The following is a 12,453-nucleotide window of genomic DNA, read 5'->3' as shown; positions in this document are numbered from 1 at the left end:
TATGCTGTCAATGAAACAGATTATATGAAAAACTGGTTGGCTCTCAGAGGTTTGGACAAAGGCAGAGCAGCATGGTTAAGTGTGGCCCTCAAACTCTACACAGACATCTTACTACAATCCTAGAAATATGCTCACTTCTTCATGTAATTGAGCAAATATTGTGTCCTGTCCTGTCTGTGTCCTGTCCTTCCTCTGTGTAAAATGAGAAAGATGAAGGTTCCCTCCTGGTTGAGCTGAGATCTTTCCTGTAAGCAGACTTTGCTTTCACAGATGGAGACCCCTTGGGCTTTCTTTTCAGCCCCAGTTTGCTCCTAATTCGCTCCCCTGAAGTGACAAGGCAGTAAAGGCAGGGATATTGCAATGTGCAGCACCTGCCTGGCTCCCCTTTCTCACCCTGGGTTGATCAGAGGCAAGAAAATGGCAACTCCTCTTTTCCCCAAGGGAGATAAAACCAGCTCCTTTGGACCAAACCCTTCTAGGTTGAAGTCTGCAGGCAAGAACTTCTTCTAGAAGTGAAGTGAGTTCTCTCATCAGCTTCCATACTGTATGTATCACTTGTGCCTCTGTGTGCCTTCACTTTTCTTTAAGTAGTGATCAAAAATTATATCTATTTAAATATAGAAATACATATGTTTATTTCTCTGGTGATGGTAAGATAATACCTAAGACAAATTGCTGGGCTCAGAAAAGGTGAGATCTATGGCCTGTATCACACAGAAATTCAAGCCAGATGATTGATCTAATGGGCTCTTCTGGCTTTAAAACTGATGAAATACTGGAAAGGGAGAGATGTCTTGAGTCACAAGGACCAGTTCCCTTCCTTTGCAGGCAATCACACCTCTTTTACAAATTGATCAAGTGGCACCTTAAAGCTTGGAGGTTTAGTTCCTCATATTTTCACTAGAGTGCTGTTGCAGAAATCCCCCTCTGTGATGTTTAGAAACCTCAAAAATCTATTTGTGGACAACTTACATATTTATTCACATGCCAACACTGCCCTTTGGGTGAAACAGCCATTCTCCTTCCTGTATGTTTAAAGAAACCAACCTTAGCCTTTTGTTTCGCTGGGTTAGATGGAGAAAGTCCCAACACAGCCCTTCATTCCTCTGACCACCCTTGTTAGCCTTTTTCTGCTCCATGCCTCATTCAGGAAAAACTCATCCAGCTCAAGTCACCAGACTGTTACACAGTGCTCCAGGTGAGGGCTCAACACTGGGTGCAGCTTCCACAATTCCTAAGGAAACTCCTCACCTGGTGCTGCATGGAGCCAGAGCACCTTGTGCAGAGGGGACGGCCTGCTCTGGTTCCCTCCCAGCTCTCCTCAAGCTCTGGAGCTGGAGAGATGCTGAGGCAGCCCAGGGCTGCAGAGCCCATCCCTGCAGCTGGGGGAATGGAGGTAGGAGGGCTCTGAGAAGTGGAGAAAGGCTGCACAGCTGAGCCCCATTGCAGTCCATGTGGCAGATCTGGGTGTTTGCACCTTCCCTGAGCACTCACAAACACCTGAAGCCCAGGTGCTTCTCCTGCACCTCCCCAGCTGGCCCTGCTCTGTTGCCCAAGTTGAAGGTTTTGTACCTACAGAGGCAATGCAGAGGCTCAGATGGAGCAAATTGCTGACAACTTTCAACACTTAAACAGGAAAATAGGAACTGTGTCCCCTCCTCCTCACTGCTGAAATCTGCCAAGCAAAACACGGCTAAGCCAGGCTTGCCCAGGATCAGCTCCTCCTCCTCTTGCACAGGCACCCTCATGTGCTCTCTGTTTTATGATCAGGTGCCAACTCAAGCATGTGATGAAGCAAAAGCACTCACCATGGCACACCTCACGAGCAGGTCAGGGGCAGAACGTGCTGCAACTCAAAACTGAATTTCATTAGAATATTTAAAACCAGGCTCAGGGTTGCATCTCACTGTTATTTCCTGCCACCAGTCTACAAAAAAGATGTTGTTTCATGAGGGGAAAACCCCAAAATTCTTTTACTCTTTTCCTCATAGTAGCTCTGAAACATTTTAGGCAAATGATTAAAAAATTGCCTTTAAGGTCATATATCTGTATTTTACAAATGTTACTTTGAAAGAAAAAACTCCATTTATAAATGTGTGAAAATAATGTATCAGACTTCATGTTATGGCAAATTTATCACAATATCAATATATATAGTTATTATTATTTCATACACATATACAGAACGTCTCTTAACTGTTATTTCTGGTTCTCCAATACTTGACCCGAACCCGACATACAATGCAGTTTTTTTAAGCTACTCATACCTTGACTGAGGCCTGCAGTTAAGGGAATTTTGCTTAGGCATCAATTGTACTTCTTAGTTGTGGGTTTTTAATGCTTAGAACTCATGCTTGATGTTTTACATCTTTGGACAGGTATTTTCACTCTATTTCACTCTAACTTGGGGGGATTTTGGCTGTCTGTGACAATTACAGATACATGAGGAAGGTAACACTGCTGATATAATTGTTCTGTAACGGAGTAAATGATTCAGTGGGGCGCATGTCTTTTATTGGTGGAGAAAACACTGACTTACTTCTTTTTTTTGATTAAGTTTAGCCTTCTGAAGTGGAATTTTAGAGCACTGTGCATAGTGCTTGGTTATGGTTACAAGGCAGACCCTGGCTCTTTAAATAAGAGGAGAAAATGAGCACTCAAACTCCACAGTCACTTCAAAACAAACCCCACAGAAAATGAAAAGGAAGGTAAACCCCTCTTTTTTTTTTTCAATCCCAAATAGTTTCCCACAAAGAAACATCCAGAGACCTCCAGTCAATAAACAGAGTTACTTTCTTTACAGAGGCTTTAAGCTTTTTTGGGGTCTGCATTAAAAGATGTGAGCACCTAAAAAAAACCTGAAACAGAGAAATAAATAAAGTCACCTCAGTGCTTCACGGATACCCTGCCTTTTGCAAATGCTTGTCCAACCACAACCTAAATAATTCAAACCATCGTTGTCAGGCAGCAGCACAGCTCTCCTCAATAGGCACTTGCCTTATCACTCTACAGCAGATGCTTCAGTCAACCATTGGATATTGAAAACATAAATAATGAAACAAAATTTGGAGACAATGGTTTCTGGGCTGGGGACAAAATACTGATGGATATTGTCAGTCTCGGTGTAACCAAGCAGCAAAAGCTCAAGTGACAACAATAGGGAGGAGAAGAATAGGGACAAGTGAGGAGCCCTGAATCTCAATAAGGCCTGGAGCTGCACATGCTGCTGTTACCCTAGAAACTAACCTCTCCCCTGAAGAGGTTTGCTGGGGCATTGTCCGGGGGACACAAGATGTGTCATACACCAGATGGTCGTGTGCTGTATAACTCAGTTATCTGAGTGCTGGAGTGGAGGAATGCACGCCGCCGAGCGCTCCCGAGGGCCGCCCAGGGCACCATCTGTTCTTTCAGACCCAAGGCACTGCTTTGGCGTTGGCTTTTTTTTGTTGTTTTCTTCTCCTTCCAAGAAAGGAGGGGAAAACAAAATTAAAATGATTCACCATTCAGCAGGGAAGGGAGAGAGTGAAAAAAAAGCGGCTTAATACAGTTGCCATATCTTGCTTTCATTTAGCTAATTTTATCCCTGGGTTTTATGTCAGGTGAATTGCTTTTTTACGCCTGGGAGAGCAGCAATTATTTCTCTCTCAGGAGTCTATCATTTATAAATAAAACCCCTTTGAGACCTCATCGGTCATTTACCATCTGAAAACCCCCAAATGCTTTTAGCCATATGTTCTCCAAAGTCTACTCTCTCCTCCCCAGAGCTCCCTGCAAAGGTTTCGGCAATGCAGGGGAAAGAGCATTTTTCTTTTCCAGGAATTGTTCTCCCCTTTGGCTGGGAAGGGGGGAAGGAGGAAAACAAAAAGTCAGGGCTGGAGCGGCGGCATGAAGGACTGGCGCAGGAAGGAAATGCTAATCACGGGCTGGTTTGGTGCCAAGGAGAGTGACTAACGTGCCTGAGAGGGGCAGGCACCAGCACACATCCCGGGGCTCAGCCCCAGCACCACCCGAGCCAGCCAAAAGCCCTCCTGCCTCCTGCTGGCTTTGGACCGAGACCTGACTCCAGTTGTGGAAGAGGGAGAACCAGATGGAAATTAAGATTCAGGAAACTTCAGGGTACCTCAAAGGTGCATGAAAGCACTTAGGTGCAAGAAGATCAAGTCAGGGCAGTAAAAGTGATGCTCAGGCTGCAAGAAACAGGGACTGAAATGTGTGTGCTTGGGGCCCTAGATTTTGCTTAATGACAAGACCTGTCTTTTGGTGCACCTATCTGCTCCCCTGCTTCTGGCTTCTGTCTTGCAGCTGCAGAGCATTCTCCCACTTCTCAGCACAGGAGAGAAAATAAATGGAAAATAAAGTGCTGGCTTGATTGCCAACTGAAATAACAGGGAAACATTTGCAAACATTTAAGCAAAGGCACTATTTCAAATCTGCTCCATAATGGCTGCAAGTGAGCACACGTGGTGGTGGCTGTGGGTCTGCAGCTCCTGCAGCACAGGCAGAGGAGGGATTCAGCAGGATCTTCTGTCATTCAAGGTTTACAAGACAAATTGTGATTAAAAAGACATTGTGGCTTGCAGAAGACTCCCTGGTGCAGTTGTGACCAGTCCTCACGGGGGTAACTCTTACCTGATTGTTCCCAAAAGTGATCTGAAGTGCATGAATCCCTCTGCCAATCAAACCTGTAGACAGTGTTTCAGTCAACAGAAGGAACTAGGAAAAGGGATGTAATTAGGAAAAGGGATGTAATAAAAGTAAATTTACAAGAAGGATAAGAGCCAAAGATGTAAAAGGAGTAGAACCTGAATCACATTTACATGTAGGTTCTATGTATAGACAGCCCAGTTAAAAATCTAATTACATGACCATTAGGACTGCCAAATTATTAGGCAATGTTTAAACAAGAAATGATAATGTCTCACAAACTGTTTGTAACCCTAATCCTTCACACATGATTATCATTCTTACAGCATTGGTACTACCTGTATCAACTCTAACATACTGATGTTTAAAAATCAATAATCAATATAATCCTGAGGATGTAACATATAGCAGAAGTGAAAACTGAATTTATTTTCCTCCTTGCCTTCTTGTTTTTTATTTCTCTGTAAGATTGCTTGCGCAGAAAGCAGCAGTGATGAATTTCAGCACAGCTGGCTTTAAAGATTGTTGAAAGGCACAGGCACAGGGGGCTCGGTGTGCGAGGCTCCCAGACTTGGGAAATTATGGCAAGAAAATCTCTATGGATTTGTCTGCACACCCCTGCTGGGAATTTGGCCCTCTCTGATCCAAGACAGTTCACTAAGGGCTGCCTAGCCTACTTTCTGCACCTGGCTGAGAGACTGACCAGCAACTCGACGGGGTCGTGGAAGCTTTATTCCCTTTGTTCCATGGGTGTCTGCCATGGAGAGCCAAGCTTGGATTAACCGAGCCTAAATCCCTGGGCAGCCTGCCAGAGCAACGCCAGCTCTGAAGCAAACTTAGCTCCAAGATGGTTTCAAGACAGGCTTTATAGATCAGCTCTTCTTAGGTGCAAATGCACAGGCAGAGAGCACAATGCCTCATGTCAGATCCCTGGGAAGTCTCTCCCAGAGGCAGCAGTTGCCAGCTCATGCGGGAGCGATGTGAACTTGGACAATGCCACTCCTTCGGGCCAGCCCTTCCCCAGCAGGGCTCCCCTGCCAGCATGGATGCAGACAATCTCTCTTTGGACACCGTGCTGTGTTACAGTAACACACATGGGCATGGTTCATAATGTGCCTGTCCAGCACCTGCATGTTCTTTGCTGCAGCACCGAGCATTTTGATGTTTTAAGCCACTGTCATTGGAAGCAATGTGAGGAAAAAGCTATTTTCCAGCATCTTTCAATAGCTGATCCAAAGGCAAGGTGCATCAAGCCTTGCAGGAGCAAATAAAACCCTAGAACACATCTCCTGCATGTCTCCTCCTCACCTCAGGAAGTAAAAGCGTCTTCTACTCCAAAGTGAGGGTTACATTTCTTCCAGACCCCTCTGTTTGGGCAGGGAGAGAGAGGACTTTCAGCCCAGTTCCTGTGAAAACATGGTTAATGCACTCATGCTGTGTTTGTTTTGCCTCCCCCTAATAACTTTTGAACCTGTTGGCCTCGTTCAATTCAACTTGACAGAAGGACAGAGGTCTAGAAAAAAAATAAATTCTCCTAAGTTTTGTGAAAATAGGCACTGAAGACAGAGGGTCCTGGTGTTGTCAACATCCTCACCGACGAAAGGCTGAACAGGAAAGCACATCTTGCTGGGCATCAGGGGAACAGTACAGAAAGCAAACCTGCAACCACAAAAGAAAAGCTTTGGCTGAAATTCACACTTCTTAGACATCAAAGTCAGACCACAGACAAGACCAAAAAAATCCAGTGTTCACAGAAATTCTTGCTAGTTTCAACCTGAACTCAACACTTTGTGGCAATTCCACAGCTACATCCTGGGATGTAGCTAAGTGTCACCTCCACATTGTACTGGCACAACCACCTGCTGCCTTCCTCACAGCTGCTGCTGCTGCTCAGGGCACCCAAGATGCAAAACATTCCAGAAGCTACTTTAATTGAAACTGGAGAGCATTTTACAGGCTGCTCTGTGTTGTGTGTGTGCAGTAGGACTCACACCACTGAAGTAGAAGGAAATACCTCTAATCATTTTGGCTTGAAAACACAAGTGGCATGCAGGAATATTAGAAACCAGTAACTTGAAAATAGGAATAGGAAGCAGAAACTTGTGAATTCACATGGTTCTGTGGCTCTGTGACCATGAAGAAAGGAATGCTGCCTACAGAGCTGAGCCCAGCTTCCACTGAAAGCCATGGAAAGGCATCTTTAGTGCACATTTTCAACTTCCAAAGGCTTACACTGACCTGCATGGACTGAGCAGTCCCCTTGCAGGCAACACCCAACTCCAAGCCAACATAAATCAAATGCACAAGAACATTTTCATGGGAGCTGCATTGCACCTTCAATCTTTTTCCTTTTCTTCTCAATGCTTTTCCTCTTCCCAAACCACCATCCCAGCAGTAAAACCAATCTCAGCAGGGTACATGAAGATTAGCTTAAAACTATTTTAACCTTTTCTCATTTAAACTCCCTGAAAAGAAGATCTTCCTGTGTTTTACTTTTTCATTTTTCAAAAAAGCAGCTTGTTTTTTGCCCAGACCTTTAAAGCTCACCAGCCTGGAATATTTCCAACTTCCTCAGAACTGATGGGTGCTAAATCAGCCCAGAAGTATCTGCTAGCAACAACAAACCTTAATTTGCTGTAGTAAAATGCCTCTTCAATCCACTGACATCCAAAAATTTCCGCCTTAGCTAGTATTTGAGCACAGCAGTGGCCTATTGTGTTATTTGAAATGAACCTGCTTTAAAGCAGAAGGGTGAAAATGAGTGATAGCCAGGCTCCTGATCTCCTTTTGTAAGATACTATGAGGAAGGGAATCTAAATCCAACTGTTGGTTTGGCAGCAGGCACTTCCAACTGGAGCTCCTTGGGCTCGGAATAATTAAGGGTTTGCCTGTAGTAGGACTCCAGGGTGGGTAATTATTTATCTGAGAGTGGTACCTCCAGTCCCCAGAGGGCAGGTCCCTTTGTGTAGGCACTGAGCAAACACACAGAAAGGGGCCCTCCCTTCCCGAGGAATTTGTGGGCTGAGTGCAGGAGAGGGGGCAGCAGATGTGGCCAGGCAGGTGAAATGACTCGCCCTGAGGTCACACTGCAGATTAATGCTGATGCCAGGCAGTGCTTCTGTCTTTTGAATCCCAACACAGTCCCCTCACCAGGAGCCCAGATTTTGCTCACGGACTGAAACTCCTCCCTTGCACAAATTCTCTCCACCTCCCATGGATCTTCTTTTTTGCAAACTTGCACATCATCTGCCTCTGCTGCAGGCTGAGGCAGGGCAGGCTTTCATCACCATCGTCAGCTGGGCAGCCCTGTGTTTTGCCTCCTCCTCTATTCCTTGGCTTCCTACCATCCAGATCTGGCATCCATCTGGCTTCCCCCTGGTAGGCTGGGAAAGCTAAGCCAGATCACATTTTTTAGATGACTATTTTTTGTTTTTTTCATCAGGGATCAGGGTCTAGGCTTAACTTACACCAGTCTGGAAATGCAAACTGCTACTGAGCTGCTCCAAGAAAGATGCTTCTTTTGCAGCTTCAGATGCATTTTATTCATTAACACAGCTCACAAAAACGGGGCAGATTGTTATAAAGTCAAGGTTTGGCCTACCTTAGAGTGTCTTTTGCTCCCTTTCAAGATACTTACAAACATTTTAAAAACCCCCACTCTGGACAGTTTGGCCAAACAGGAGACACCAGTAGGAAAGGTTTTAGCAGAAACACATACTCACTGCATGCTGGCTACTTCAGGCTGCTCCAGTGTTGGGCTGCTCAGCTCATCTTCCCACTGCTGCTGTTCTCTGTGCAAGGAAGATGCTGAGGCACCTGCTTCCAGGAGAAGCCACTCAGATATGAAGCCCCAGCAGGGCAGATAACTCCAGGCAGTCCTCCAAGCAGAGATGTCAGATCCATCTCTGGTGAGCCCTTGTGGATGGCTGGCTCCAGGCAGCTGCATGGCAAATTTGGATGGTTCATTTTATAAATCCCTCTTCAACAGGGAAAAGGGATCATCTTCTTTTCCTTAGGTGGATTGTAAGTTTTGAAGAAGTAGATCTCAGAGCTTTGTACTTTCTGGAAGGATCAGCTGGACTCAGGTGAGGAATCACAGACCTCACAACTGGCCACCAGCCTCAAAAACCTGTAAAATCTGCTGATTCCAATGAATCTGGTTCCAATGGAGACCTTCAGATGGTTATAGACAACTGACAAGAAAGGGACATCATGTTTTGCATTAAGTGTTTGCAGTGCCATGCTGCTATCACCAAGATTAGGTGTCAAACAGAGAATGGAGGTATGGTCTTGGGAACAAACAGGCAGGAATGGAAGCATTTTCTGTTTGAAACAATGCCCCTAGAAATGCACAGACCTGTCTGCTTTCAGCCAGGGCTATGTGAGACACCTTTCTCTCCAGTCATCCCAGCTGATAAAGTCCAGATTTTCTTTTATTTCTCTAGTGAAGAATCAGCAGAAGCCTTACAGTCATGCATTGCAAATAAAGTATATTTACACTGAACAGTGGGCTAAGAGAGAAAGGAGAAGAAAAGCCATCTGCTTTCTTGTGTATATCAAGTGTCTGGATTTTAGAATAACCAAAAGACATGGCACTCTTGTCCTGTATTTTATTAGGAAATTAACAGGCTGATTGATAACCTGAAATTACATAGTGAATCTCATTTAAAAATGTTCAAAATCATGAGAATAATTTTGATTTCCATGAAAACATAATGCCCTGATACAATTCTTCTTTATGCCTGTAAATTTCTACACTCTTAACATTTACCTACTGTACAACAGAGAGGCTGGATAACTGTAACAGAATCTGGAAAGTTAAATACAGGATATTTAATATAGGACTTTCTCTGCAGTCCAAGTCAAAGAGATGAAATGTTGGAAAGAAAGCCCAGAATGTGAGAGTTCCCTATGAGGAGGCTCCCTGTGATCTAATTCATTATGCATCAGTATTTCAGATTGGTAGTATTGGTCAAATACTGGTAAATAAACTGCTGTGCCAAGGTGTGAGGCTTTAGGGCATCCCCAGGAGAGGGAGAGCACTGTGGGGCACAGGCTGTGCAGTGAGGGGGACAGGGAGCACTGGATGTGCAGGATGCTCAAAGTGCAAGAGCTGATACACCTGTCTGCATCTCATTTCCCCAGTAGTCTGAGGTACCACTACCACCAAGCTGGACTAAAGAGCTTTTCCTGAGGCTGTCAGCTTTAAAGACTGACACAATTCAGGTGCTGAGTCTCTGCAAGGGCTCGGTAATTTCAGCCTTGGTAATCAAAGCCCAACTCCTGCTCACCTTGTGTGTGTGAGAGCTCCCACTGAGCCAACACTGTTGGTTTCATTGCAGTCATCCTGGGGCAGCGTGGTCCAGCCCCATGGGTCACAGCTGAGGCCCTCAAATCTCTAGATAAAGAGCTGGCACTTGCCAATACCAACCCACTCTTGAAGGGGGTTTACTTTCTCAAGGCGTTATTCAAGAAAACATTAAAATTGCCATATGTGCTTTGTGGATTAGAGATGTTTTCCTGAACTGAAGCCTTGATTCCTGCAGGGATTATGGATGTTCTGTGAGTGGCCAGCTCAAACACTTGACCAATGAAGTCCAGCCACTTCAGCCTCTTGTATTATTCTTGGCATCTGTAAGCTGAAAACCAGTAGATTTAAGAAGCAGAAAGCCTTCCTTTTAAAATGCTCAGGACAAGTACATTCAGACCGCTGTGTTTTCTATTTACATATAAATTCTTTGGCAACAATTTTCTAGAAAGCAGAATTTTTTTGCTATATAATACTTTATTGTCTCCCCATGAAAAACTGATATATTAGAAAATCTATAGCACTTTCCACTATAAATAGTATTGTTCCAGATTAAGGATTAGTTCCTCCCTGAAGAAAAACAGATTTTAAAAATCTGGTCATTATCTGATAACTGTTTATGTAGTAACACTAAAATAAAACAGAAAAAGAAAATCATTCAGTATGTGGTTTGTTATTGTCTAGAATGTTAGTGTATGTTTATACAATAAAAACAACATAAGTTATCCTAGTTTGTTTTAAAAACCTTAGTAATAGAAATAAATTGCTATCTGCAGATTCATAAACAGAATGCATTTTTTTTCCTTCTAAGTTCAAGTATTATTAGAATATTATTATTACTATTATTATTATTATTACAGGAGCTCTAAATCCTTGCCATTTTGCCTGTTTTACATCATTTTGGTCTTTTTGAGAAATAAGTTGTGATCATTTGTTCAGGAGGAAAATCAACGTGGAGCTTCCAGAAGTTTTGCCTGGTGGAAGACAGCTTGGCAATCCTTTGGCTACTGTGGGTAACTTCAGCATGTTTGAGACTAGTGGTGTGGATACAGCAGTTGCACGATTTCTTGGTTGGCTGATGAACTTAATTTCCCCCTGGTTCTCAACACTCAGTCGTGTTCCGAGGAGAAAAGTAGGAACAACCCAACCCAGGCTTGCACCACATCAGGAGATGTCATCCTCGTTCCCTGCCGGTACTGTCAGCTGCTCGTAGGTGGGCAGGGTGTTGTTGGGGAGGAAAAGCTCGGAACTGACGCTGCTGTTGCCTCTCTGAGATGATCTGTTGTTGCCCTGATCCCCCTGCTGACGGGAGACCAGATGATGCAGCATGTCCGTGATGAGGTTCAGCTTCTGGTCCATTTGTGTCACCTACAAAGGCAAAGGGCAGAGTTCTTTAGGAGCAGCGTGCAAGAAAATTGCAACAAACAAGGTAGGATACGTGTAATATTAATTAGGATCACAGCAACCTCTGTGAAGACATCACAGATTCACAGAGATCATTAGAAATTTAATACAATAGGTCGGGGTTGGATGGGGACAAGCTTGCTAATACTCACCTCTGGTGTATGCTTTGACACTTACTTTATATCTGGCTGAACACATGACAAATGGGATTTTAAAGACAATCTGCTGGAATAGAGAACTAAGTCCCAGAATTGAAGTTCTGTGGGATTTTTATGGTTAGCATTTGTCCATATTTTTTTTTTGTTAAATGATAGACTTGTAGCATGGTTCTATGCCCTCATAATACCAATATGCTCTAGTAAATAGCTGCTTGACTTGCAGGGATCTAATCAACTCTTAAGCTGGGACTGAGTGATGCTCTTTGCTACATTTGGGTTCAATTAACAACTCGGGCCACAAAATGCCCATCGGTGTTTTTGCTGCCATGAGTGAATAGCAGCTGGGAGTGGGACGTGAGTCAGTTTTATGCTCTCAAAACCCAGTGATACAGCATTTCCTAGGACTGCCATCTGAAATGACATGATCCCCAGCAAGTCAGAAACCAAGAATTCTAAGATGGCTGAAAATTAATTTCTTGACTGAGGGACTCCAGGTTCAGCCTGTATCCATAATGCTCATTTTCTTCTTTAGACAGAGGCTCCTTAAATTATTTAATTTCTCTTCTCCCCCCACCTCCTTTTTTCTGGCATTTCTTCTAATGTTTAGGAGAAAATATAATTAAAAAGCTGATACCTAAGAGAGGTTAGGTTATGGATGTTTTTTGGCATGCATTTGTGGTACTCAGAGGAAAATTGAGAATTAGGTGTTTCTAGGAGTGTCACCCCTTTTATCTGGCATTGGGAGTCTCCTCTCTTCACTGAGCAAAATATCCCAAGGGCAAGATAGGCACTTCAAGCTTCAAAGTCCTGCCCACTCTCTGACCCTTGGCGTGGTAAAAGCATTGAAATTCGGCAGTAAGACTCTGCCTTATGCCTCCTAATTGCTTCTTCAAGCATAGTAAGAAAGCCTTGATTTTGTCATTGCAGTCTCTGACCCAT

At 44.0% G+C, this 12,453-nt stretch overlaps 1 protein-coding gene across 2 annotated transcripts in view; it reads right to left on the bottom strand.

Moving 5' to 3' along the window:
* Window positions 1–2,132: 2,132 nt before the first annotated feature.
* KCNQ1 (potassium voltage-gated channel subfamily Q member 1) overlaps window positions 2,133–12,453 on the bottom strand; it is a 337,878-nt gene continuing 327,557 nt past the window's right edge. Inside the window, exon 16 of one of the 2 annotated variants that reach the window (XM_074543319.1) lies at window positions 2,133–11,320. In XM_074543319.1, coding sequence (XP_074399420.1) covers window positions 11,117–11,320 — 204 coding nt within the window. In that variant the 3' untranslated portion in view covers window positions 2,133–11,116. The remainder of the gene's footprint in view (window positions 11,321–12,453) is intronic. The other variant, XM_074543318.1, reaches the window with a different exon arrangement.

Source organism: Zonotrichia albicollis, chromosome 6 (genome assembly GCF_047830755.1).
Source record: "Zonotrichia albicollis isolate bZonAlb1 chromosome 6, bZonAlb1.hap1, whole genome shotgun sequence".
NCBI lineage: Eukaryota > Metazoa > Chordata > Aves > Passeriformes > Passerellidae > Zonotrichia > Zonotrichia albicollis.
The sequence above is the reverse complement of the archived record's forward strand: the minus strand, read 5'-3'. Positions and strand labels throughout refer to the sequence as shown.